General features: G+C 38.2%; 3 protein-coding genes across 8 annotated transcripts in view; 1 reads left to right on the top strand and 2 right to left on the bottom strand.

The window, feature by feature from the left end:
- On the bottom strand, positions 1-2,014 carry LOC119770449 (TBC1 domain family member 13). 2 transcript variants are annotated; one of them, XM_038265380.1, is made up of 7 exons: positions 1,767-2,014; positions 1,622-1,695; positions 1,417-1,542; positions 1,061-1,353; positions 954-956; positions 370-893; positions 1-312 (listed from the first exon to the last, which is right to left on the bottom strand). In XM_038265380.1, exons 1-7 carry the CDS (start codon positions 1,784-1,786, stop codon positions 198-200), a joined length of 1,155 nt encoding a protein of 384 aa, XP_038121308.1. In that variant the 5' UTR covers positions 1,787-2,014; the 3' UTR covers positions 1-197. The 2 variants fall into 2 exon arrangements, with proteins under 2 accessions (XP_038121308.1, XP_038121309.1); XM_038265381.1 differs by lacking the exon at positions 954-956.
- Positions 2,015-8,247: 6,233 nt separating this feature from the next.
- The window catches only part of LOC6030836 (trichohyalin), a 41,112-nt gene continuing 21,403 nt past the window's right edge, over positions 8,248-27,956 (top strand). The window contains exons 1-3 of one of the 5 annotated variants that reach the window (XM_038264245.1): positions 8,248-8,979; positions 22,730-23,382; positions 25,707-27,421. In XM_038264245.1, the coding sequence (XP_038120173.1) occupies positions 8,949-8,979; positions 22,730-23,382; positions 25,707-27,421 (2,399 nt within the window). In that variant the 5' untranslated portion in view covers positions 8,248-8,948. Of the gene's footprint in view, positions 8,980-10,054; positions 10,143-20,503; positions 20,801-20,841; positions 20,998-22,729; positions 23,383-25,706; positions 27,422-27,956 lie in introns of those variants that run through there. The other 4 variants (XM_038264242.1, XM_038264241.1, XM_038264244.1 and 1 more) reach the window with 4 other exon arrangements.
- On the bottom strand, positions 15,937-16,979 carry LOC6030792 (antigen 5 like allergen Cul n 1). Its single transcript, XM_001841639.2, has 4 exons — positions 16,781-16,979; positions 16,492-16,723; positions 16,265-16,430; positions 15,937-16,211 (listed from the first exon to the last, which is right to left on the bottom strand). The coding sequence occupies exons 1-4, from the start codon at positions 16,928-16,930 to the stop codon at positions 15,965-15,967; spliced, it is 795 nt and encodes a 264-aa protein (XP_001841691.2). The 5' UTR covers positions 16,931-16,979; the 3' UTR covers positions 15,937-15,964.

Raw genomic sequence — 27,956 nt, 5'->3', positions numbered from 1 at the left:
TTAGGGAAATATAAAATGCGAATATATTCAGAAAAAAAGTATTCCTTAAACTATGATCATGCATTCATGATATACAATTTTCGCTGATCTGGCTATCGATAAACTGAATAAAAACAAGATTTGCTCTTCGTGCTCTAAAATGCATTTTTGTGATGCTGAGAAAGATAGTACACACAGTATTTTTGCTTAAAAAAACTCTAGTCAAGGCTCGTTGCTTTCCTTAGTACAACTTTGATATCCATTGGAGGGAAGTTCTGCAAAAGTTTCACGTTGCAAGCAAAGTCATTATCTAGTATTTGTTCCCGGAGTAAGCTAGAAAGAAGCATGAAGGTTACTGAAATTTCATTATGATAGGCATAGTCAACTCACATTATCATAGCGCAGCAGACTTTCACCAAAAAGTCGTATCTCTTTTCGTCGGCAAAAACCGAATCCCAGATTCGCAGTACATCTGGCAGTGGAAATTCCTGCGACAGTAACAGTGTCAGCCACCGGAAGCTGTAGTACTGTGGGTATAGTTCCTGGTCCCTGAGCCGATTCCACACTTCCGGGTCCTTATCCTTCAGCATGTTCGACAACCTGGCCATCATAAATTTGATACCGCCCTCGGATTCGTCCAGAGTTTTGATGAAAAAGTCCCTAATTTCTCCCATTAGCGCCGTAAAGCAAAAGAAACAGTCGGCTTCTGCGTACTGGCGATACTCGACGTTCGGATCGGACGCGAGCACGTAGTAAATTGGTCCGATTATTTCGTTCATGCCCTGGACATAACCCTGACCGGGGTTCAGCTTTGCGTACAGGAACAGTATCCGTTCTACGACCTCCCAGTGAGCTTCTTGGCCTGCGTCCATCGCTTGATAGTTTTCGATGGCTCGCTTTGTTATGAGATTTATCTGGGAAAAGTTGCATTATTATTGAAACTTTTTTTTTTTGAGTCATGTCTACAAACTTACTTGCTATCATCCATTGAATGATGATTGTTAGTCGAATTAAATCAACGATCAACGAATTATTAGTGGATTAGTCGATGATATTAAATGAATTTAACTTGTTTACAAACCTTGGTCATTCCCAAGCCCTTCCGTTCCACATTTGCAGAGCTTAGTGTTGAAGGAGCCACCCGTACGTGCAACTTCCGTTCCCGATTGTGACTCACGACAGATTCGCATGGGAATTCGGTAGCTTGCTGAAAGAACGAAATATCCGGACAAAGGCGCCGAACATCCTTATCGATTTGCAGAAGCACTTCGTTGTCTTTGAAGAATGTGTTCCAGTTGCTCTCCGGTCCATCACTCAGCGGATGGTCAACACAAGCGGCACCGTTCTGCTCTCCCGGCGGAATGACCATTTCCTCTAAAATGTAACCATATCACAGTCAGGATGATTCATCCGCATCAAGCTCAAGACGGTACAAACCAATAAACTGCTTGTAAAGCTCCCTCTTTTTAGCCAACGTTGCAGACCAAGTGTCTCTCTTCGGGCCCAAATAACCAAGCAAAAGCTTCCAACATGTCGACCGTAGCCCGCTACAATCCGGAATGCCTTAAAAAAACATAACAAATTACGATTCCAACAGGTTGGTTTCAACGCAAAAGTGGGCGTATTGTTCACGCTCGTTTACCGTAAAAGCAAAAGTTTCTTAGCTCTTTTAAGTCTATTTCATCCTGCTGCAAAATGTCTTCGAGGCCAGCCACTCTAAAGGAAAAAGTGCAAAGAAGAAAGTTAATCACTTTCAATTAATTTAATCAAATTGCTCCTTCACTCACCGTATTTTGTACAGAGACATGTCAGTCAATATGTTTGATAGTCGTCGTTAAACGTGAAAACCGTCAAAGGAACGAATCCGTTCTGAGTTAAACCTATTCTTATTGAATTAAATTTTGTAAACTGGTGCACATTGTTCACAAAGTCACGGCTTCATCATGTATACAGTACACACAACCCAAAATGTTTACAATCTTTGTGCATGACAACACATTAGGTGTCTGGTGTTACTGACAGTAAAGAAAACAACAAAGTGCACCCAAATGACAGATCGTAAACCCAAATGAATCCAATAAGAATTCACTAAATTCACCACGTGCATGTTCACCCTCCCCGTAGAAGCACGCCACTGCGCCGTGTGTTGAATGAAACTATAAGATGAGAAAATACCCCTCGTATAAGACTGATTCAGATTTATAAAAAAAATAATAATTATTGCTTAGTAGTTTAAAGAATTAAAGCATTAGTAGTTCATGTAACATGTTGCAAAATGATATTTTTTCAGCACTTGGATGAATAAAACCAGTGCTGAAAAAATCGAGTTTTGCAACGATTGCACACATTTTTAAACTCTTTGAATAGGTTTTAAGTGAAACGTCCATGTGACTAATCAATTCTTCGTTTGCCTTCAAAATGAGTCAACAAATCAACCAGTTTCGAAAAGTAAAACATTTGGAAACAAGTGCTGAAAAGTTTCACTTTTCGTATGTTTGTCAACTCTCTGGAAATCAATGTAAAAATTAAAAAAAAAAACAAATGTCAAACACTCTTTAGAACATTGTTTTGCAAAGAAAAATTTCCATGGGACCATCCACAAACCACGTGGACCCCCCTCCCTTATCGTGGACAATTTCCATACAAATAAAATCTTTTTTGTATGGAGCGTGGAAAATCGCCCACCTCCCCTCCCCCATAAGGTGTCCTCGTGGTTTATGGATGTTTCCCATGCAAGTTATGGGAAAGTGAAAATATTGACAACCGGAAATATTGCCAAGAGAGAGAAATAGAGGATAGAAGAAAATCGAAGTGCGCAGTTTTAAGGAATCATCGGTAGATGGAGGCAATATTGAGATCGAGAAGATCGACAACCAGAGAGTTGACTGTATTGCTGTATCTGTATTAGGATGTAACAAAAATGACTTTTTGGCGGGCATTCACGGGTTTTTTTTCCAAATCCCAATTATAAGCTTGATTGGATGTAACAGGAGCTAGCGCTTTGCATTTGAATTTTAAATGGGATTTAACCCGTAAATTATTTTTTTATTTGCAAAAATGTGACTTTTTGAGGCATTTTAGCCACTGAAGCGTTTATTTTAAACATCACTGGCCAGCTGTAGGCCAGATCCTTGCGCATCTTTTGGTATATATAACATTGAAGTTTGGAGCAACCTGGAGCTCTCGGTACAGACCTTCAAAGATTAACATATTTTCAAAAAATCGTCCCCGGCAAAAAAGATATGCGTCGCACCTCGCGACGCCCAAGACGCCATTTGATTTTGCCGGGACCGATTTTTCGAAAAAATGATTAACTTTGAAGGTCTGTACCGAGCTCCAAACTTCAAAAGTTGACATTTTTGAAAATGTTTTTTTTTCACGGGTTTACCCATTTAAAATTCAAATGCAAAGCGCCAGCTCCTGTTACGTCCAATCAAACATGTTGTACAGAATTGAGCATCCCTAGTCTGCCTGTGCGAACAACAATCTCTTAAGAGATGACGGAGATACACTTACACACTCACACACACATACACACTTTTACACAGAATAAACAAGAGTTGAGTCGAGTTTTACACGTTGAATCGAGCGGTCGCATTTTTGCTCCTATCCGAAACGTCCGGTCGCCGCGAAAAGTACAGTCCACTCCTCGGAGGCCAACCAAACTCATATTTGGGATTTGGGCTCAGTATGTCTACCGGAACAAACCCCTGAATGCCCGCCAAAAAGTCATTTTTGTTACACTCTAATCTGTATACTGTATCACGTGAACAAGAGTTGACGTGATCATACATATCTCTATTCGAAACCATAATCCCATTATGGTTAACAAATTGATTTGAATCTGCTGCATAACATTACGAGGTCTCTTCTCAAGATATTGTTTTTATTAGACAAGCCTTACCCTACAAACTTCATTCTGCCGTTTTTTGTTTGTTTGTTGACGTTTTTAACTCTTTTGCTTATTCAGCCTCCTGTTATCAAAATTTGAATACTCGTAACTTTTCCCATACAATCGGCAGATTTTCCGGAATCGGTTCCAGGATGGCCAAAGTTGTAACTTTTTGGCGTAAGAACCTTCCTTGGACTTAAACGAACCCAACGCAACAAAGAGCACCTCGATCCGACGCTCCGTATTGAACTGATTCGCATTCGAACAAACCCGTCGATTTTTTTATTTATATAGAAGAAGAAGATAGATAGAATAGATGTTAAGTCAGTGGGAGCGACATTGGGTATGGCGGGTGAGATTGGGTTAAAGCTAATTTTACGGATTTCACAATTTCTCAGGTACTTATCAACGAAACTAAATTCTGTTTAAAGGGTTGTGTAGTGGACATCACGTTCCTATAGAACAAATCCTGTAATTTTGACAGCTGTCTAAATTTTCGGTACGTTTTTTTGCCTCTCAAAAAATCAACGCTTTAATTTATTTGTTGAAATACAGTGGACTCTCTGGCTGTCGATCTTCTCGATATCAATATTGCTCCAGCTGTCAATAAATTTTTCAGTCCCTTCACATAGATTGCTTTGTATTTTCGATCCATAATTTAATAACTCCCGCTCTCGACGGTCCCTTCAATATCGGTAACGAGAGAGTTCACTGTAGCTCGAAAAGTACCAAAATTAAAAAAAAATCCAACATTGTAGCATGTCGATACGATTCCTTCGGACAATTAACACTCTTGGATGACTTGTTTTGATCCTATCTATGTATTTGAAAAAAAAACATGAAAAAATATGTAATTATGCCATGACAGTCAATACATTTCAAATTGCCAAATTAAAAAAATCCTACCTCCCTATGATTGTGGCAGCAGAAAAAAAAACCAAAACAATACCTTTAGTTGATACAAATAACTAACAATCAAGAAGTTGAAACCCATCTACTTTCCAATATTCTTTTTGGTCCATTTCATACTATAATTAGCCAAGTTGCATCACTTTCCACCACTCTGAGTGTCAATGAAAATAGAAACCCACGGCTAACATTGAGACGAATTAGTGCGTCCCATAAGCTATTTCCGAAAAGTTCCCATCAGATACGGGGGAATTAAACACAAATAAAGCGCGATAGAGTAAATAAATTAATGGACCGCGAGGGGCCCGGATGAATGCCAGCAATGCGTGTATGGCAGCGCTGATAGTGAAAATAAAGCACTTCGAAAACTCTTGTGGTGCTGAACCCGAGCATGGGTAAATAACACCTTTCTCTGGTATCAATACCAAATTTTCTTAAACAACAAAATTTGCTGTTCATACCAAATTTAGGTATTGTTTTGATATTGCCAAATTGTAAAATTTGTCAATGATCGGACACCACATTTTGGTGTGTGTGTGTGTGTGTGTGTGTGTGTGTGTGTGTGTGTGTGTGTGTGTGTGTGTGTGTGTGTGTGTGTGTGTGTGACCAAAATTCTCACTGAGTGTTCTCAGAACTGCCTGAACCGATTTTGATGAAACCTGTTGCATTCGACTTGGTTTAGGGTCCCATACATCGCTAATGAATTGTTTGAAGTTTCAATAAGTAGTTCAAAAGTTATGTTTAAAAATGGGTTTTCACATATATCCGGATCTCACATTCACTTAAATGCATGTAAACGATGTCCTGATCCATCATCCAACCCATCGTTGGTGAAGTAATTGAAAGACCTTTCTAAATAGTCCAAAACAATAAAAATCTGCCAACCTTGCCTCGAGTTATTATCACTGAAGTTTTATGTGTGTACTGTTTTGCTCAAGATCTAAAAAAATAGCTGAAATTTGTGTCCAAACCACTATTATAATACCGTAAACTGGGGTGACTTTGATAGCCCGGGGTGACATTGATAGAAATTTGATTTGGCCACTATTTTTGATACATCCAATGTAACAGTCACATTTTTGCATATATGTTCGATAATAAGCTTTCCCTTAATGCTTACATACTCAAAATTCTAAAAAATGTTTAAATATTAATTTGACGGGCATTTGCAAAACCTATCAAAGTCACCCCGGGCTATCAAAGTCACCCCAGTTTACGGTACCCATTATTGGTAAAGGTAAAGTGAAGAAGGCATCTACAACATAGGAGGATTAAGTTAGTTTTTTCACTAACTGTAACTGCTGCACTAAAAAACTCTTGTTTGCCTATTAATAGATGGTAAAATACCATGAATTCATACCAGAATCATGTATGTGGAAGACCACAGGAATACCAAAATCTGATGTTCCAAGGGCGTGGGAATACAACCCAAAAAATAAATACCAAAGTTTGGTATTCAAGCAATGTTTAAAAATCTGGATTACCCTAACATGGTATTGCAATGGTTTAATTTTAAGGTCTTATTTTACTCTTAAAATAATTGTTTTGGTATTGTTGTGATCTTCCACACACAAGAATTTGTATATTGCTGGGCAACCAAGGGCACATTTTGGTCTCTGTTATTTGCCCAAGTAATACCAAAATGTGGTATTCCCGTGTTATTTATCCTGCACGGGAAGCTGTAAAGTGCAATGCTGAACCGTTTAGCTTCATTCATTCTGAGAAGATATAAATAAAACGTCCGCACTTCTGTTTACGCGTTGTCAGTAATTTAGATGCGTTTGATAGGGATTGGCAAAGCTCGAATGATGAGCGATTTGAGTAGGGGAGGGGAAAATGTACATGAAAAGCTAGATTGCGTTCGAGATTTTGTTGAGAATTGGGTAAGCAATGTGAGTCACATTACACAACCTGCAAAAATTGACAATTGTTCAGGTCAACTCAACCAATTCGATCGCATTGAACCATACAGTCTAAGTCTAACTAAGAAAAGACACAGAAATATATCTAATGTTGACTTATTGGCTTAAAAGTTTTAGTTAAGGATTTGTAGTAAAGCTCCAAAACATCCAAGAAATTTTTATTCTTTGTTTTGATTTGTGTGGAAAATAATATACTTTTGTCGAAGAACTTCGTCTTAAGGCTCTAAACAGAGTAGCAATCCAAATCCATCTCGGGACGGGCTATTCAAGTATGTAAAGTCCTTCGCCATGCTTGTTATCCTCATGGCATTAACACTGCACCTTTTTTTTCAAAACATTATTTGTAATGCACGAATGGTTGGGAATGTTAAATTAAACTTCAAAGTTTAAGTTGCGTCTAATCTAATGATCGCTTAAATTGCACTGCCCATGTTCGCATAAATGTCCCATATGCAAAAACAGCATGCTGAGAAGTTTGTCCCACACATAAGGCTACGTGTTAAGTTTTCGTGAAAAAACTGGATTTCCTCCTGATTTCTAGAATAAAGTACTGGATGTTATAGGCTTTTCTGAAAGAGCACAAGATTTTGAACCAAACTGCATCATTAACTCAAAAACGATGAAAATGCATATGGGACATTTATGCGATCATACGCAGTGCAGTTTTAGTGAAAGTTGATTTTTTATTTCAAATTTATATAATATTTGTTATTTTTTTTTTGTATATCTGTCCAGGTTTTAAGTGATTTTTTTGTCATTTTTTTCATACGTATGGCATGACTAAAAAACATTTTGAATCACAAATCCATACTAGCCTATAACACGGCGTGCTTTCTGGGCAGACTTTAACATAAAAAAATAGTCATCGTTACTTTCAAATGATTTTTTTTAGGCTTTTCTATGCTTCAAAGTGCGAAACGCTCCAGGAAACGTTTCATCTAGAAAATTTTTGAGATATCAATTTTTATGTTTTTATTCTAAATTCCTGTATTATTTATTGGAAACATTTAAATTTATGCGTCAATTCTCATCTAAATGTATAAAATAAGACAAGAAACAACTTTGTAAAAGCTTGTCAACCGCTAAGTAGGATTCATTCAGAAATTAAATTGGATCATAAAAGCATCCCTTTTCGACTTATCTTCGAAATCATTCTCGAATACTAGTAACCATTGACCGTGAGACGAATTACGAGTCGTGCCAAACGTACCACCAACTCCACTGAAGCTGAAAAATCAGTCAACCAAAAGATAGATGACGACGGATCCAATAACCACCAAAAGAAGCAGAAGGAAAAACGCGGGTAGAAAAATTTAAAAGAGATCATCGAGAGAAAGAGAGGAAAACGTGAAAAAAGCTGCGCGCGCTTCGTGTGAGGAAAACTCAAATTCAAACACCAACAACTACGCTGCTAGTAGCCAGTAGTAGCTGTTCCGGGCCACAGACACTAGCTCACCAACTAACCCGAATCTCACGAAATACACGAAAACTGTGGGCCGAAATCGCCAAGTCGTCGTCGTTCGCGACCAAGTCCAATGCGATATATTTTACTCTGTTTCTTCGAGCGTTGAGATTTGCACACAAAACGTTGGTGTTTTTGTGTTCAGATTTTTTCGTTTTTACAAGTTTTTTTTTTGCTGTTGCTGCTCCTTTTGTCGGGTTTAATCCTTGTTTTCCTTTTCCACGTTCCGTTCTGCCGTGGTCCTGTACGATTTTTCTTCACGCCACACACTTTGGCGATTAATTGGCCGTCGCGCACGCATCGCATGATCCCGCGCGGAACGTACGCGTAACAAGTGCTCTCGATCGGGAGTCAGCTCTGGACCACCAGCTGCAGCATCCAAGTGCAGGTGCATTTTGATTTGGGCCCCAAAAACGCGGCTTCTCAGTGACAACGGTTAGGCGGTTTAGCCTAGTTTAGTTCGAGGAAAAAAAGGAAAAGATCCATTTGTCAGACGGGATGGTAAAATGAGATATTTTTGACATTGAGCAAGTGAGTGAGTTTGAGGGAAGAAAAAATCGGTGAAAGAAAGCGAATAAAAACCGAAAATTGTGCTCGTCCACGAGAAAAATTCTGCAGAAGAGAATTTTTACTTAGTGCGGCTAACGAGAGGAGGAATGCGTCAACGAAAATTTTGCTATAAATAAGCGTGATAGTACATAAGTCGAAAGGAAGAAACCGGTGTCTGTACAGAAAACTGCAGCAAAACTTAATGTTATGAACATCTGACCCTGACTGCGACACGATGGACAAGGACAAAACCGACACTGGAAAAGGTATGTCGAATGATCAGACCCGTATAGGGGAAAGTGGGGCAAGTGTAACAAGCTAAGGAAATGCTCGTTATAACCCATTAAAAAGTTAAAAAATCTGTCGGATTTTATTATAATCATCTTATTCTAGGTCTTGACTAAGACTTTGTTTAAACAAGTTTTTAAAAATCCTGTTTTTAATGTGAAAAATTGATTTTAAAATTTTTGATTTTCCGTACGTTCTACTCAACTAATGGGGCAAGACGAGCAACCCGTTGGGGCAAGAGGAACAATGCATGAAAAATATGGTAATTTGCTAACAATTGAACTGTTATCACTTAGATACATCAGATTAGAATGTATTTGAATGGTTTCTTCCATTTTTAGATTAAATAATAATATTTTACTAAAAATTTTATCGTTTTTACGAAAAAAATACTACTTCGATGATAAATAGTAAATTTTCATAATATCACTATACTTTGTATGTACAATTTTTTTTTAACGATTGTTTATCAGTTTTTAAGTACTTTCATGTATTTATTTCCCAATAAAATATGTTGTTGCAGCAATTCGTAATTTTTCCATACTAAAAATCCATATGGTACACTTGCCCCACCTGAACAAGATTTTTAAAAGCTCTCAACAAAAATAACCAAAAGTTAAATCATACTTTGTAATAGGTGCATGTCATTTGTAGGGACACTACTGATCTAGGAAAAATAGCATTTTGATAAAATGAGCCTTAAAACGAACCCTAAGCCTTATTTTGTACTTTCCAAATATTATAAGAAAACAAAGGTTTCGAAAAAAACTTCATTAAATCTTATGCCCCGTGGCGTTTACGTCATTTTGGCGGTTATGTGGTAGTAGAATCAGCTAATTGCATTGCTAGCAACAATTCCTCATACTGGAAATAATCAAAATTGCACAAATTACGGCCGTAGGAGCGATTGTTCCTCTTGCCCCATATGGTCGTCTTGCCCCACCTTCCCCTACAATTCGCAATCCAGCTTCCAACTCTAACTATCCTACCGCCAAAAGTTTAGTTTTTCCTTCCTAAGCTTCACAGCAACCTCCCAAAGTCCTCTCCCGAAAAAAAACCTTGTCCAAGATGAGTAGATTCGAGGCCACCTGCAGAAAAGCCTCCCTAGCTCAGATGCTTCTGTACGTGGCACCTGTTGTGGGTAAATATATATCGTGTAACGTTCGATTTGTTGGTTCATTCGCCCATCACCGTCGTCATATTTCTCTCGATGTTCTAAAATTACTCATTTTTTGTTTGTTCTCTCTGCTGCTGCTCTCCGGTACATCATCAACAAATCAACCTCACCAGGCGTTGGCAATGCTGGCGCTAAAAGATTTTAACTGTTGTCCACAAATCATCGTGCGGCTCCATTGAACATAAAAGAAGATCCAGGTCGTAGTTTGCCACACACCCGCCACCGTGTGGGCGATGTTGTGCAACGCGGAGAGACCGGCCAGGGCAAATCTAAGAAAATCTTGGTTAATTTAACTTAAAGTATGGGTTAATTTTTTACACCGCATTTTTCAACAATCAATTGTTGATTTTGTTAACCCAAAATTTCTGACCACCTAAAAGTAACTAAAAAAATAGACACTTGAGCCTGTATCTCTTCAGCATGTGGGTAAAAAAATAGCTTTGTTCTAGAACTTTGAGCAAAATTGACTTAAACTCACTGTAGAAAACAAAGAAAAAAAAATTAGATTGAGTTTCGAACATTTTTCAAAAAAATGCTGCAAAAGACCTCCACGAGATCTTTTTTTTGTTTTAAATATGTATAGAAAACATTTAAAATTCATTCAAAAAATATGAAACCCTTACCGTCTTCTAGGACGAATCGGAACTACAGTCTGTATAGGGACAGTAATGTTTAGAGCACTTGAAGGTTTTGCCTTCCTCACCTCAATGAGGAAAGGCTTTAAAATCACTCGAAAAATGAACTTCTTTATTTGACCTCGTAGACCCACCTTCACGTATACCTATCGACTCAGAATCAAATTCTGAACAAATGTCTGTGCGTGTGTCTGGATGTGAGTCCGTGCACCGAAAAACATAAGTAAATCTTTCCCAGTTCCTGAGGGGAACACCCTTAAAGAGTATCGGGGCCGGTATTTACAAAGCGGATTCAGTGGCAGTTTCATTCTCAACTTAATGTTAACATGTTAAGGTTAATGTTAACATTCCATAGGTCGCCTCCCTAAGGTGTCGTGATAAGGTCCAGTTTGTGACGATACACTACCTTCCCTTTACTAAGCAATCGATTCCAGAAGGGAAAAGATCACCAGTTGTGTTGGTCCGAGCCGGGATTTGAACCCCGATCTACCGCTTACGAGGCGGAAGCGTTACCACTAGAGAGCCTATATGGAGAGGCGAAATGTCACTCTCAGGGTTCCAATCGAACTGTCAAATCGGGGTTCCAATCGAGCAACAAGATCATGCAAGAACAAGGTTGGAATCAATTTAAAATAGTTTTGGCAAAAAAACGAGACTTATAACAATTACAAGTATTGTAAAACTGTTGTTGATAAAAATCTGGTAGTTTTTGTTATGTTTGTGCTTGTTCGGTATAAAAAAAGTGCCAGCACGAAAGAAAAACTACAAGTTTTTCAACCTTAAATTTTAATGACTTTGGGTGTTTGAAATTTCTTCCAGAACATTTCATTTCCCTATGTAGGTCCCTAGTTACCACTGGGCTACGTGGCTCGGTTATCTCCGGACTGGCTGAACCGATTTAAACCGTTTTGGTCTCATTCGATCCGTCTTGGGGTCCCACAAGACCCTAGTTAATATTATGAAGTTTAGAAAAGTACTTTAAAAGTTATGCTAAAAAAACGATTTTAGCTAAACTTCGGAAGATTGTAAAAAGGGTGGTTTTTGTAAGAAAACCCGTCATGCTATATATTATTAGAAAGGTATTTGAAAGACCTTTCCAACGCATTAAAAAGATTGAAGATCTGACAACCCCATCAACAGTTATGAGCTCTTAAGTGTTATTTATAGACTTTTTTAAAGCCGGATCTCAAATATTTTGATAAAAAAGTTGTCCGGATCTATCATGCGACCGTTGGATAGGTAATCATAAGACCTTTCCAACAAGCCCAAAAGATTGAAGATCTGACAACCCTATTAAAAGTTATAAGTACTTTAGTGTTTTTGATACACTTTTTTGAGGCCGGATCTCAGATAATTTGATAAAAAAATAAGTGTTATTTATACACTTTTTTGAGGATGTGTAGTGTCTTTGCTTTATGAATGTGAGGAAGGCACCAACCACCTAAAGGTGGATTAAGTAACGTTTTATATTAGGAAATGGGTGTACACCAGGGTGCCCAGAATATGGGATTTTTTCAAAACCTCGCTTCACAAGCTGAATATTGTTCCTTGAGCTATTTTAAAACTCTGGGCCAAATATGAGCAACATCGGTCAACATTTACCCATTGATACTCGGAGGTGATGTTTGTATGGAAAAAATCTAAAAATGTATGAAAACCTCAATAACGGTTTTGTCTGCAGGGTGCGCTACTGTCATTCAAATATTCTAGAAAGTGAGATTCTTATAGGAAATGTAATGCTCTACAACTTTGTAGAACATACCAAAGCTGTAAAATTCGATCCTTAAAAGTTATTAGCGATCTAAAAAAGTCATTTTTATATGAAAAACTTTTTTTCGCCAATGGGTTAATCACAACCAATTCCTCTCAAAATTTGCACAGATGCTTTAAATAACCCAAAGATCCGTTTTTTGCTTGTGGACCAAGGGGTCATTTTTTCTGGGCACGCTAGTGTACACATTTTGTTGGGATGAGTCTGTTCTATTCGAAACCAATCAGAAAAATAAAAATACTGTGCTCTGACATGGTTAAAACTGCTGTCCCAATTCGCCCCATGTGTCCCAATTCGCACCATTTATGGTTAAAACGGGCTTTTAAGATTTTTACAAGTCGATGCCTCTTGTACTAAGCTTGCTGGTTTTTCCTATCTAGTTAGCATAAGAGAGCACAGAAGCATCGAAGTTCTCATTTTTGGAGCCATATCGGCGCTTGTGTACACGTCTGCTGTAAAAAGATAGAACGTGTCACAAGATGACACACAAGCGATGATATAGAGTAAACCGGGGCAAGAGTGCGCACTGCACCTAATTGCAATGACAATTTCCAATATTTGGCTGGTGAATGTGTGAATGTGAGTGGCAAGAGTGCATATGTAATATTTCTAAATTTTGCTGATATCTCGAACCATCTTTTTTTAAATGGTCTAGTAATAGGTTTTGAAGGCATTAGATATAGCTTCCATTTGATGACAAGGTCGAATGATAAATCATTTATTCGCAATTCGCAATTTTCAGTGCCTTGACCGGCCTTGGGCCTTGACCGATCTTATGGACCTGGGAGGAAAGGCCAGAAAATCACTAGAAAAATGGACATCTTAATTTGATCTCCTTCACGACAAGGGGGTGTGGCTGCCAATCCACCGCGTGGTCAGACCAAAATCCAGCATAAAGCTGTCAGGGCAAAGTGGGTTTAGCTGCAAATCCTCCTGTCAGATCAAAGAACAAAAGATAAACAAACTCAAGACACTGATATTGGTGACTCAATTAGGCAAGATAATTTTGCAACAAAAATATTTTTTAACAAAAAATATGTTTTGGAGCTTAGAAAAATAGTCTATCGCCTATAAAATGATTCAAATAATCGGCTTCTTTTCGAAAACAGATAAAATAAAAAGATTTCTAGCATTTTTTCTTTATTTAAAATTTCAACCAAATTTCCGGTGTTTACCTAAAGCATCTTGCAATAAAGTATGCGGAATTGTGAATCTTCTTCTTACATCATCCCATTGCTGTGTGGTGTGTGTGGTGGGATGTTGACCAAAAAATTTTCACGTATAGGCACTGGTTAAACCAATTTTGCCCGTTCTGGTTTCATTCGTTCCGTCTTGAGGACCCATAAGTCGCTTTTAAAAATTATAAAGCTCAGTTATGCTAAAAATAACGATTTTGACTAAAGTCCGAAAGATTGTAAAAAGGGTGGTTTTTGTAAGACCTTTCCAAGGAACCCAAAAGATTGATGATCTGACAACCCTATCAAATAAAATGAGCAATAAATTTTATTTTTTTAATTTGGAAAATTAAGCTTAAAATTTGAAAACAAGTTTTGTCTTTGCCCTTATATGGACATACCTTGTAGGGCAATTTGAACATACTTTGTGGGTGATTTGGACACCTTTTGTGGAGTGATTTGGACTCATTGCGAGGACGAACATGAACATTTTGAAGGATGGATTGAACATTTGATTTTGTGAGCATAATTTCAACCTTTGAATCTGATTTTTGTTTGTATTTATTCGATTGCTTCCTGCTCACATCAATTTACTGCAGGATTTTTGAAAATTAGATTTGTGATAACTTATATTACTTTTTAAAACATTAATTTTAATATATCTAAACTAATATACGCGAAATTAAAGGGTGGACCTGTACACAGCAATTCCACACGAACAGTGCATGATAAAAAAAAGGTTTTCCGATCGGGCTCAAAATTTGTTGGGAGGTGCTTTGGTCGAAATTAATAGACCTGTATTTTTGTTTGGCCATAAGGGCGACCTACTCCATATTAGGGTGGTACAAAAATGGCAATTTTATTTGAAAAACAGTTTAAAGTTTCAAAAATTAAGCCAATAATTTGAGAAGGTTATGCTTTTTTGTATGGAAATTTAAACATAAAAACAGTTAATTTTAATTTTAAAATTTAAAAACGTACAGTTAAAATGATCAAAACTGGCATTTATTGTATGTTTTAGAAAAACTATTGCTCAAATACACACTTCACAGTTTTCTTCACTTTTGAAGGTTAAATTAGTAGGGGTCCACTTTTGGAAAAGTTAGGATTTTCGATGTCCAATATTGGACTCCCTTAATTTTTCCTTGTTTTATTTTAGTAACGTGCCTTAAATTTTCAATATTTCAACTAACTTAAGTTAAATATGCTGGCAGTGCGTGGTCGAATGGTTACGCTGTCCGCTTTGTAAGCGGATGATTCTGGGTTCGATTCCCATCTGCTGCAACCTTCCATCGGATGAGGAAGTAAAATGTCGGTCCCGGCCTTGGTTGTTAGGCCGTTAAGTCATTCCAGGTGTAGGAGTTGTCTCCATGCCATAAGTACAAACAACACACCAAACCAAGCCTACTCCGGTGGAATCGCTGGCGGCGGTTGGACTCACAATCCAAAGGTCGTCAGTTCAAACACTGGGGTGGAAGGTTCCTTGGAGTAGAAGAGGTTTGGGTGCTCTCCCCATTCAAGCCTTCGGACTCCTAGGTTCGAGCAGAAACTTGCAATAGAGACCACAAAAGACCCGGGGGTCGTTAATGTGGATGGTTTGATTCTGATTTTTTTTTTGAAGTTAAATAAACAGTCGAGAATCGATTGAATAGTTAATTCAATTAAGAGAAATCGTCTGCTGTGTGCTATCTTGTGACATAGACCATTTTGGTCGAAAATGAGTTAATGCTGACGTTTTGCTATAATTCGCTTCCGTTTTCCGGAAATCGTAAAACACGCTTGTGACATAGACCAATTTATCATCAAAATGATCGTGCACACTTGTGACACGTCATACATGTTGTTGGAAAACATGTTTTTTTTAATTTTCCACAAATTTTTGTTGATACACATTTTTATTAGCAATTCCATTTGTTGTTTTCGAAAATAAACTGATTAAGTCGGTTAAACCATTAATTTGAGCTTTTTTTTAGCTTGTATGTGAATTGCAAACTTATGACACGTAGTACATTTTTACATTCAAAAAACACTTGTGACACGTGCTTTTCAGATTTTTAGTTACATTGTATAGGGAGAGTGAGGAGACTTGATCCCCTTTTTTGTATCGCACATAACTCTGTCAATTTCTCATAAAACTATGAACTTTTTGCATGAATTGAAAGCTTAAACATTTCAATTTTATTGAACTATAGGAAAAAAAACTATTTATCTGTAATCACACAGTGCTGTGTAAACCTTGTGACACTTTCCAGAACATTGACTACACGGCTGCCCTTCTCTATAAATTGCCTGTCCCAACAAGTTGGTGTTTGCATAGTTACAGGCCAGGAAAATCTGCGGTCCAGTAAGGTAACGACTGTGCTGCTTTGAATACATGGTTTTAGTTTGAACCGCTATCGCACAACCCATATGAGTTGAGACATCTCGAACAAGGGCCGTAAAATGGCCAATCCTGTAATAGAGGGCGGAAATATTAGGCAGTTTTCAAACGCACAACGAACTCACATTATCTCTTTTGGGGGTTCCTTGTACGAACGAATGTATTCCATAGATGCATCAACATGCTCCTTGAACCATGCTTTGACAAAAGCCTTCAGAATCAAGTTATACGTGTCCAATTTTGGGTATTGAAAGCGGTTTGCCAAATTCTGCCCCGCCCAGAAAAATTTCACTGAATCGATAAAGTAAAACAATGATTGACTTGTAAAACGTTGATTCTAACTCGAAACAACCTGTACTCCGGCATTCGTCGTGTTCCATAACGCACTGTTTTACGTTCAGTTCGGCCAAATAAGCCAGCTCATCGTCCCAATCCATCAGTGACATATTTGAAGCCTTTTGATAGCGGTCCAGCTTTCCGGACGCCAAATGATTTCTAAGCCGATTATGCATCATCATTAGAAGGTTCTTACGTTTCGTTGACATTGGCACCATCTTGGGTTTCACACAGGTGCTGTTGAAAGCCTGCGAAATTGGTTTAGTATTTTGAGCTTTTATAAAGTCGTTGTAACTTGATCTTACTCGAGTTGTGTTACATCCTACGTGATGATAAGTATCCTTTGGACATAATCCTTTGACGCAGTAATCAGGAGTTTGTTGGGCTAGTGTAATTGTTACCAGAATTTTGAAGAGAATTATCACAAGAAAAGTTGTACTGTCAGAACAAAACATTTTCTCAAACTACGTTCATGATCAGCAATGATCTGGTTTATATCGAGCGATATTATTGAAATAGTGCACTGCAACTATTATACATTTATTACTGATAATTTATAACTATGATCAAGTCACTTTAACACCAGACTGTTGATTCAGGTGAAATTTTGTTTATTCTCTATTCAGAAAAAAACACTGTAACTGATATCAATCACAGCGAGAAATTGAAATTGAATAGCCAGTTTTTAGGGGACATTGGCAGGCCTTTTCAATCGCCCCTAAAAAAGTTACATGAATTAGGTCGAGAGAGGAGGAGTTTTATAATTTTTTTTAAACGAGGCCAAATTAGTATCGTTTTGCCAAATATCATAGCTTTTTTAAAAAAAATTATATATACATATATCGATGCCTCTGTGCTCTCTTGTTCTAAGCTTGCTGGTTTTCCTATCTAGTTAGGATAAGAGAGCACAGAGGCATCGATATTTGTCGGCTAATAGAACAAGATCACTATTCCTTGTATCTTCAAGGTTTTGTGATTTGCTTAAAATCTTTTTGAATTGTCTTGTCACCTTCGCACAATCAAAATAAATTTCTCATGGAAGCCATCAATGTGTACCCACAACAGAAACACACAAGTTCAATGACTAATGCCAACCATAACTTTAAGAACTGCACCTTCGCTTCGTAAACCCAAAACCTCTGAGACACAATGTCACGGTTCACTGGCCAGAGCTCAAATCTTACGCCCGATTGGTCCCAAACAATTCCCAGGAAGTCGTCAGCTCGACCTCCTCCTGCTGGGAGACATTCAACAGTTGTCTTTCGCTAGTGTAGTGGTTCAAACTGGAACTCTGGAATGGCTCAAAAAGTGGTGTGCATCACCACTGTAATCACGATCGTTTACAAGGTGCAAATCACCACCAGTTTGTAAGGTGATAATTCGTTTTTTAAACGAGTGTCTCACGTGTCCGGCGTGAAGCATCTATTTGAACGTGGACACTTTGCCAGCCATGCTCGTTAGCAGCAGCTGAACAACCCGTCCGTCAGTAAGTAGTCAAGTATATATGGCTTACGTTATTATGTACGGTAGTGGTGTGTATTTGGCAGACGTTGTACGCGAACCAAACGGTAGCCGGTTCCGAAATATTCTAATAATAAAACACGTTGTTGCATAACGAAAAAGAAAAAAAAAAACGTTGGCTACGGCCAGAGACAGCAACGAATACACACATGTTGTAGCCGAAAATTCGCCTTTGAATGAGGCAAAAGCGGTTTATTTTCACGAAAAAAAACGGGATTATTTGCGCCACTCATTCAGATTTTCATGCCTGGCTTGGTTCGATCACTTGGTATGTGTGGGAGAGAAGTGGCAGGGTGGCTGATCAAATCACATTTTAGTGTTTTTTAAATCAAATTTCAACATAAAGTACATACAAAAGAAACTTTTTGCTGGACACGATTTAGTGCTTCTAATACACTTTAGTATTTTTTTATTGAACTTGAGATGAAAAATTACTGAAAGCTAACCCATAGTGTAGTAACTGCAACACAATCATGCTTAAATCAAAAAATAAGGCAATTCATCATTTTATTTGAACTTTTAAATACTCTCAAAATGTACCAACAAACTAGAGAGATGCATAGGAAATATTTAAAAAAAGTTTGATTGAGAAAAAATCGATTGTAATCTGTACATTTCAAAATGTTCATTTTTCCATTTTAATCAATTAAAAAAAAAAAGCTTATAAAAAAATATATTGTTCTAACCTAACCTAACCTAACCCTAGCGAAAAAATTGTTGTTGCCAGAGATATAAAAAAACAGGATATTTAAGAATTGTTATGATAGTTCTTAAACATCTAGCAATTTTATACTGTGCAGTTGTTTGTTTACCTTTGTTAGGGAAACGACAACTTAACGTAGGTTTTAGAATACAGTCCAGACTCGATTATCCGAAGGTTGCTTAAGAGTTTCAAAGAATCAAATGAGAGACATTTTTTTTATTGTTTTTATTTTTGACATTAAATTTGCATGCAGTTGCTGGTCATTGTGCTAATTGAAATTGATTTTCTTTAGTTCTGAGAAAGGAGCGAACCCACGTTACTTTTTTAAAATCAAAATTAATTGTTTTGTGATTTTAAATGTCCTTTCTCGTTGATCGAAAGGCATGGCTTCATGTTAATTTTGTGTTCATTTTTCGAATAATGTGTAAAATTTTCACAATTGAAAATTAATTTCTATACAACCGTTGATCGAAACACGCTTACTTTTTAGGATCGTCGAGTTTATAGTGGAGCAAAATTTCCATCCATTGGATTGATTATCTAGTTTTTTTTTTTTTAAGGTTCTACAAATCAAATTTTCAATTTTTGCTTTTTAGGTACTTTTAGAACCGCCTTGAGTCAGGGGTATTTAAAAACACCCAAAAAAAAATTAATGAAAATGTGGTTTATTGGACCTTTTCAAAAAACAAACTCTGGATTTGATTATCCATAGTAAAATTATTATAAGAATTATGGTAAATCAAGTCTGGGCTGCGTTTAAAATCTTACGTCAAGTAACTACTTTACTTACTTTCTCCATTGTAGAAGGTCAGATTTCACGGACGGATTCAATTTTTCTAAGTTAAGTGATTGAAGATAGGCCATAACTCGATGCCTCTGTGCTCTCTTATGCTAACTAAATAGGAAAACCAGCAGTACAAGTACAAGAGAGCACAGAAGCATCGAACTGTCAAAAATGTATCGGATAAAACCAGGTATCTGCTAAGGTTGCCATCTTAATGAAACAAAAACATTACCAACACTTTTTAAAGGTCCAATAAACCAAATTTCCAGTTTTTGCTTGTGAAGTGTTTTTCAAACCGCCTTGAGTCAGGGGTATTTATAAACACCCAAAAAGCAAAAACTGAAAATTTGGTTGACTGGACCTTAGCAAAAATAAAAGTCCAGAAATACTAATGCATGGACTAGTTTCAGAGAGGAGCTACTCACGAATACAACTGCGTGAGCTAGCAAGGTTTTGGTGACGTCCGAGTCTACTGTCACTTTGCTCTGACACCACCCTCTTGGATAAAATCTTTTTCAAATTTAAAACCGGCTAAAGGGCCTGTGCGAATGAGGCATTAAATAACTTAACAAATCGAAAATAAGACAACATTTTTTTTGTGATTCGATTATCCGAAGTGAAATTTTTGCGCATATTTGTGATAATCAAGTCTGCACCGAATTCACTTATTTGAATTCAGGCAGTTTAGTTAAAGAGTTAAACAATTTTAACAAAACTTCATATTATCTGCACTGAACTTGAAGTTTTTCATACTTAAACTTAGGTGTTTTGATAAACTATGGAAACGTTTTTTGAATATCTAAACAAAAAACGAAATATTTTCATATTATTCAATACAGCAAAACGCTGTTAAGGAGAATAAAAATAAGCTCGTTAAAGTTATCATTCCAATTTTTCCACGTCAAGATACCACCCTGGCCGCCTGGGTGTGTGGGAGAGAAGCGTTTCAAGTTCAACCACAACCATCCATTCCTTGCCTAGCCTAGGCGTTATAGTATGTAATTAGCGTTTCAACTGAAACGGCGCGTTTTTGGCCACCCTGAGCGGCTTATCACAATGTAAATAGTACAAAGACCGATTTGGTACTGTAAAGAAGTTATCCATAATCCACATCAGACCGATATTCTGATGTAGTTACAAAAAGCAGTATTCACTCAAATTTCAACCGGATTGTTTAATAATTTTCAAACTAACGTTAGTTTTAAAAAGTGTGCGTGTGTGTTTTCATCATAAGGCAGAATTTTCAGCATCAGAGTGCCATCGTTAAGGAATAGCATGAGATGATCGTTGTGTTTTTCAGTGTGATGGCAAACTACGGTAATTTCGGAATCATGCGCAAAATGCAATTTTCTCCGCAGATTCATCCCACATAAAGTGCACACTAACCAACCCTTCCAGATTGGTGCCATCAAAATAGTGTCTAGACAATAGTGGAAAATTGGTCGTTTTTCACTTCCCTGAAATGGCTCCCAATATCAAGCATCGAGTGTTTCGTTTGTTTGGAATACGAAATGGTAAAGGCAAGATTTTGGTGGGAAAATACGCGCGATATTTTATTCAAGTTTACTGACATTGAAAGCATCCGGTGGAAAATTTTGTCGGCTTCGATGTGATGAGCGGTGGAGGTTGGCCCAAATGCTGCCAGCCATAGTGCAGTGCAGTTTGGCAGATGTCCGGTATTTGTGGCAGGAAAAGTAGCGCGAGAATATTAATGTTTGAGTCATGAAATGAACCATGCCCAATCGTTAAAAATGGTTCGAAACTAGTTTGCTTCGAGACTAAATCAATGTCAACGCGATCAAGTTGGTGAAAAGAAAAGTTTGATTTGTTTAGAGTTGTTTCTGTTGATCAACAAAATGAAACAATTTTACTGCATGATCCAATGAGCTAATTTTATATGCTGACCTATTTTTTTTATTTGTTTAAGGTGCAGATATCCGAAGTGCACATCGGATATTGCTTAGTTTTTTTTTTTCAAGACACGTTTGAGCGCCATTTAAAACCAACACTATGACAAAGCAAAACATTTAAACTGAGATGATATATCGAATTTATGAAAAAGATTATAATAATTATAACATTTAGTCATCTCTGAGTCATAGTCATAAAATAGATTTTATTTTGAAAAATCATCGAAAATTCAATTTTTACTTTAAAAGCTGACCTTTTTGAAAAAATCTAATGATAGGAATGGATTCAGCAGACAAAATTACATGAAATATGATCAATTAGATTACCGAGACATACTTATTTAACGTTCTGCAAAGCATTTTTGATTTTTATTATTGATATCCCAGCATAATTTGACATGCAAGTTGGAAAAACTTGAATGAGAACCAACTGAAAATATAATTTTAAAATGGCTATAAATATGTGTAGAAACAATCAAATTTTAAAAACCAGGGGTGTTTCAGAAAGGGGAAAACGTGAACTATAAGATACATGTGTTGGTTTAGTTGTTTATTCAATAGTTCTTTTGTAAAATAGTCGACAAAGTAGCTAATTTTGGCCTAAACTAACATTTCAAACGGGTGTATCTCAAAATTGGGACCATTTGGAGCAATTCTGGACCCGGATTCGGATTCAGCAGGCAAAATTCTACTAGGAACACATATACTCGTCTCAGAGACAAAATCTTGTTGGACTGTGTTATCAAATGGGGTAGCTTTTTGACACACTTATATTTTTCTCAAAGTTGCACAATCACCAAGAGTATTGAACTATTGAAACGTTGTTTTTTGCAATTCCGCTTCGAAATTACATATTTTTTGCAATTCCGTCGTGAAACTACGTACTTTTACTGTTATTCTCCAACGACAAACAGCCTACGTTTCTCTACCAAAAATAACAAAATCGAATAGAAACACTTTTCAAAACAAAAGATAAAAAGTTCTACTTATCAGCACTGAAATGGATGTTGAAAATTGAACTGAAATACTTTTCAACATTTTTTGATTCAAGCGGTGGATTGACTAAATATGGTGAATCTCGTTAGAAAAAAAAAGTTTAACTCGTGCTGAAACCACTACTATTTTCTGTCATTCTAAACTGACAAAATCATGTTACTTTAACTCCTGCTAAAAAAATCACCTTTTCTTATTTTCCCATCATTACAGAAACATTATCTAAAACTTTCTGAAAAAACCTCCAGTTTTAAAAACTCCTAGTGCTAACAAAAAGTTGAAACACCAAAATTAAATGAAAACATCTAACTAATTCCCATTCTCGCCACGCTTCTCCTTTCAGTGTCCCTACGAAGCGCCGGTGAGGTTGAATCCACCGTGCTCGAGCAACAAATGCTCGGCGTGGCCACGCCAACCCAATCGGCCAAGGTCCAGTCGGCGGCAGCGACGGAACAACTGCTAAAGTCGGAAAAGGAGCCATCCACCCCCGCAGATAAGCCCACAAAGCAACTCTCGACCGAGTCGGAGGAGATCGTGGAGGAGGAAGAGGTCGAGGAAGAGGAGGTTGAGGAGGAAGTTGAAGAAGAGGAGGAGGAAGAAGAGGAGGAGGAGGAAGAGTCTGAGGAAGAGGTAAAAGAAGTAGAGAAAACGCAGATGGTGAAGGAGGAACCCGCTCCAGTCGTAGAGCAGGGACCTGCTGAAATCCCGAAGGTGGAGGAAACGGAACCACTCGTTGAAGAGACAAAGTCTTCAGCGGCAACCGAAGATGCTGACGCAACAGCTGCTGCTGTCGCAGATCAAAGCGCCAAAGAAACAGAGTCAAAAGACGAACCATCCCAAGCCCCGAGCCTTGAACTGACTGAAACTACTGCAGAAGGAACTTCCGTCGTTCAGGAGAATTCACAACATCATCATGATCATGGTGACAAACCTTCTGTTCCACCACAAACCTATCTCTGGGAGGAGGTTAAAAAATCCAAGGAACAGGTAAGTGAAGTAAGGTATCGGCCAATTTCGTTGCTTTGATAATGGCCGCGCAATTGCAACTAATATGTGGTATAAAGTAAGAAAAATATAAAGTAGGCTGAAATCACCGTCTGTTGTGGGTGTAGATTAGCTTACAAAAACACTCTTTAAATTACTTTCAAAAAGAGCTATTTTTTTCTGTTTGTGTGTTTGAAACCGCCTTGAGTCAGGGATATTCAAATCACTCTAAAACCAAAAAAAAAAGTTTATTGGACCTTAAAAAAAAGACTTCAGTAATGAAAAAATCGATGCAAGAGAAGGTTAATCTTGTTTGATTTTCTGAGTGTAGAGTAAAAATACAAGATACAGTGAGTCAAATATTTGTCCGTACCCCCCGTACGGGAAATGTTTGTGATATAAAAGTACATAAAATTCGACTAAAGTGCCATGTTTTATACATCAATCGACGCGGCAAAATGTCCTCTTTAAGACATTGTCATTGGATTTGCAAAAAACTTTTTCTTGAAAAATACAAAAATTGTTTACTGAAAAAAGTTAAAAAAAGAGGTCAAATAATTGTCCGTACCCCCTAGTAAAAGTACAAAATCTGATCGATTTAAGTGAATTCATTTATGAAATGTTGTTTCAGTGTCAAATACTAGTACCTCTAGCCAGTTTGTGACAATTTTGAACTTCTGATAACTTTGTTTAATTAATTTATATTAAAAATTGGATTAAATTTAGTTTTTTAAAGTAAAACTTATCAAAACATTAGTTTATAAACAACTAGTTTTATAAAATTGCTATTTCATGTTGTAAGAGTCTCTGTTAAGTACGGATGCTGGCCGATGCAGTGAAACACGCAGGATAACGAAAACACAAGACTTTATTCGTCACAAAAATACAAACAAATATCACTGCACTAAGTCCAGTCTGTGGACGAGGGTGCGAGGAGTGCGAAGTGATCGCAACGACGGTCTAACTGTTCTGATTCTGCTGCTGTACAAGACCAGCTGATCGAAGCGAATTAGCGTAGAAAGGCTCGGACAGGCAAGCTATTGTCTTTGCCTAATCCGACGACGATCAGCTGGTTGAGTCCAGCAGCAGAATTCCAGACACTGCACTATGGGTGCAGATCATGAATTTGGTGGTCAAAATTGTGGAAAGTAGTCCAATGTGTTTTGAACAGTCTCTATTGACCAAGTTTCAACAATATTTGTTCAAAATATACATTGTTTTCATCTTTTTTATTGACATTTTTCGACCAAAAATACTGTTTCGGAACAATACCGTTAATCAATCCGGATTGTCCGGGAACCGGTTCAACCCCTCGGAGGGAAATTTTGTGGTGATCAGATAGAGGACAAAAAAACCCACCTCTTGCAATTTGAAGCATCCAATTTCGTCCACTACAGCCCGATTACGAGTCCCTAGTCTGAAATTTGAAATTTTCAAATTCCCCAAGCAAAACAATCTGACCCAGGACGGTACAGAAATTCTCAGCACGGAAAGTGAAAATTTCAAATTTCAGACTAGGGACTCGTAATCGGGCTGTAGTGGACGAAATTGGATGTTTCAAATTGCAAGAGGTGGGTTTTTTTTGTCCTCTATCTGATCACCACAAAATTTCCCTCCGAGGGGTTGAACCGGTTCCGGGACAATCCGGATTGATTAACGGTATTGTTCCGAAACAGTATTTTTGGTCGAAAAATGTCAATAAAAAAGATGAAAACAATGTATATTTTGAACAAATATTGTTGAAACTTGTTCAATAGAGACTCTTACAACATAAAATAGCAATTTTATAAAAATAGTTGTTTATAAACTAATGTTTTGATAAGTTTTACTTAAAAAAACTAAATTTAAACCAATTTTCAATATAAATTAACTAAACAAAGTTATCAGAAGTTCAAAGTTGTCACAAACTGGCTAAAGGTACTAGTATTTGACACTGAAACAACATTTCATAAATGAATTCACTTAAATCGATCAGATTTTGTACTTTTACTAAGGGTACGGACAATTGTTTGACCTCTTTTTTTCAGTAAATTATTTTTGTATTTTTCAAGATTTTTTTTTTGCAAATCCAATGACAGTATCTTAAAGAGGACATTCTACCGCGTCGATTGATGTATAAAACATGGCACTTTAGTCGAATTTTATGTACTTTTATATCACAAACATTTTCCGTACGGGGGGGTACGGACAAATATTTGACTCACTGTATTCATTATATCAATCATGAAAAGTACAGAAGCTTAATGCTAACAGCTGTGCTTTTGTTCTATGATTAACTTTTGTTTGATATAAATAATGTTTCTTAACACAAATTTTTTGCATACCTTCTTCCACAGGGTGGCTATCCGTGGACCCACCTGTACAAGAATCCCCTGGGACCAGACGACGAACCGGAAATCATCATGCGATACTCTCACTCTCCGGTGAGTCGACGTCGCAAGGTCGAAGAGCAGCTCATCGAGGGAGCAGAGAAGAAAGCGAAAACCGAAAATGGTTGTGATGCTCCCGGCTCTGAGGAGACCAATGGAAGGACCGAAACTGACGCGACAGCTGTGGCAAGCACCAGCAACGGGCATTCAGACTCTCCAAGAAGGAGTAGAGCCCGGGCAGCTTCCCACGAACCACACGGGTTCAAGTCGGAGTTTAAGGCGCACGCCAAGCACTTTTTGGATGAACATCCCAGCATTCGAAGCTTCAGCAACAGCCTAACCAGGAAGGGCAAGAGTACCAGAGCATTCGTCAGTCGATCACTGGAGCGTGCAAAGTCCATGGCTGACAAGCAGATCGATAAGGCTAAAGTCCAGGTGAGCACGCTTAGAAGGAGGAAAGCGGCGTCCGAACCACCGAGGGATTTACCAGAGCACAAGATCCTGAACCTTCGGGAATCACCCAGACTTTGCGGAAGTCGCGATATCCCCGCCTACGTGGTAAGACAGCCAAGTGACGATGCCATGGACGTTACGGACACCGAAGAAGAGCTGCCCTTCACGGAAGAATCAACGGTGGAAGCTTCCACAGTGGTTCCGGATGAAATCATTGAGATACCTTCACAGCCATCGATGGAATCTGCTGAAGAAGAGATGGTTCGCGCGGAAGCACAGAAAATGGTCGAAGAAACCCTAGAGAAAGCATCAGAAGAAGCTGTAAAGATTGTTGAAGAAACCGTTGAGAAGGTTTTGGAAGATGCTGCAAAGGTAGTTGAATCCACTCAGGAGGTAGAGAAGCTCCCGGAAGAAGTCCCAAAAGTGGAAAAAATGGAGGTCGAAGTTGAATCCACTCAAGTGGTAGAAGCCCCAAAGGTGGATAAAATGGAGGTCGAGGAAGAACGATACGAGATCATAGAGCCACCCAAAGAACCAGAAGTAAAGGTTCAACCTCCGTCGAAGGCTCCTCGCAAGAAGAAGGAACATCACTACGAGGACATCGACGATTACGTGCCTCCAAAGGAGCAAGCTGCTGCCAGTACCACGTCGGAAGCTAAGCTCGTCCGACAGCACGAGATCGACGGGTTTGATCCGATCATTGGAGAGATGCTAGGCAACGACAAGATCAAAATATCTCTCCAGCTGCAGGATCAGCAAATTGCCAACGACATGCTCAGTAAGAAGAAGCGACTCGATGAGATCCTTCAGCATTCATCCGAGGACGAAAAAGAAAAGGATAAAATTCCAAGCCTTGGTCTCCTAGCGCCCATTTCCTCGATCGATTCAACGTCCTCCGACGAGGAAGCTCGACGAACGCATCTGTCCACCCTGGCGGAAGAAAGTGACACGGGAAGCATCGACAACAGTACCCAGGTTACCAAGAAGCTGGAACAACCCAAGAAGCCTATCGGCGATTTGTCCAAGGTTGAGGAGGATCACAAAGAGGAGGAGCTAACCCCGGCGGAAGAGAACCTGCTGGCACAACAAGCTACTGCCGACAAGCAACTCGAACTGACCCCGGCAGAGGAGCGCATGTTGGCCGAAGCGGAACAGAAGCCCCTCAACACGGATGCGAGCCCAGTTGTGGAAACCAAAGCGGTCATCGACGAACGATGGTCTAAGATGAGGTAAGTTACTTAACCCTCTCCCTCAAATTCCCGAGAAAAATGACGATAAATGAATAGTTTCGTAGTCCAACGCTCGAAAATAGAAAATCCGCATCGGCAGATTTCATGACGGAAATGTTTGGTACCCAACAAAATGACAGCATCGATTACCGAAAGCGCTGAATGACGCGCCTATTATTGTCTGTTGTTTTTTATTTACGACCGGACGTCGTCGTCTAACTCCGTCTGCTAACGACGCGTTTTGGCCGTAGTTCAAACACTTAACGGCTCTGGTGTCCTCCCAGTATTGTGCAAATCTTGAGACATGCGTTATTTTAATAAGTGAAAAACTAAGTCAAAATTCTATAAAATAAAAGCTTCTGTGTGCAGAAGCAGCGATGTTTTGAAAATAATTGACACCTCTATGATTTTCAACCGCATTTTGAGGACTGCAGCTAAAACTGTCATTCACGTCGAGCATTAACGAACGGTCTAATAATACAGAGAATGAAAATCTATTTTCACAACGAGTGATTTTCACGTTCACACACGGCTT

The sequence above is a fragment of the Culex quinquefasciatus genome, chromosome 3 (genome assembly GCF_015732765.1).
Source record: "Culex quinquefasciatus strain JHB chromosome 3, VPISU_Cqui_1.0_pri_paternal, whole genome shotgun sequence".
NCBI classification, from domain to species: domain Eukaryota; kingdom Metazoa; phylum Arthropoda; class Insecta; order Diptera; family Culicidae; genus Culex; species Culex quinquefasciatus.
The sequence above is the reverse complement of the archived record's forward strand: the minus strand, read 5'-3'. Positions and strand labels throughout refer to the sequence as shown.

Bases quoted from the DNA above. Each gene is read 5' to 3' on its own strand.
- LOC6030792 (XM_001841639.2), bottom strand. From the start codon at position 16,930: ATGTTTTGTTCTGACAGTACAACTTTTCTTGTGATAATTCTCTTCAAA. The intron at 16,431-16,491 runs GTTGTTTCGAGT...TTATCGATTCAG, and splicing joins CGACGAATGCCGGAGTACAG to TGAAATTTTTCTGGGCGGGG. The intron at 16,212-16,264 runs GTGAGTTCGTTG...CCTCTATTACAG, and splicing joins GAACCCCCAAAAGAGATAAT to GATTGGCCATTTTACGGCCC.
- LOC119770449 (XM_038265380.1), bottom strand. From the start codon at position 1,786: ATGTCTCTGTACAAAATACG. The intron at 1,543-1,621 runs GTAAACGAGCGT...TGTTTTTTTAAG, and splicing joins AAGAAACTTTTGCTTTTACG to GCATTCCGGATTGTAGCGGG. The intron at 1,354-1,416 runs GTTTGTACCGTC...GTTACATTTTAG, and splicing joins GCTTTACAAGCAGTTTATTG to AGGAAATGGTCATTCCGCCG.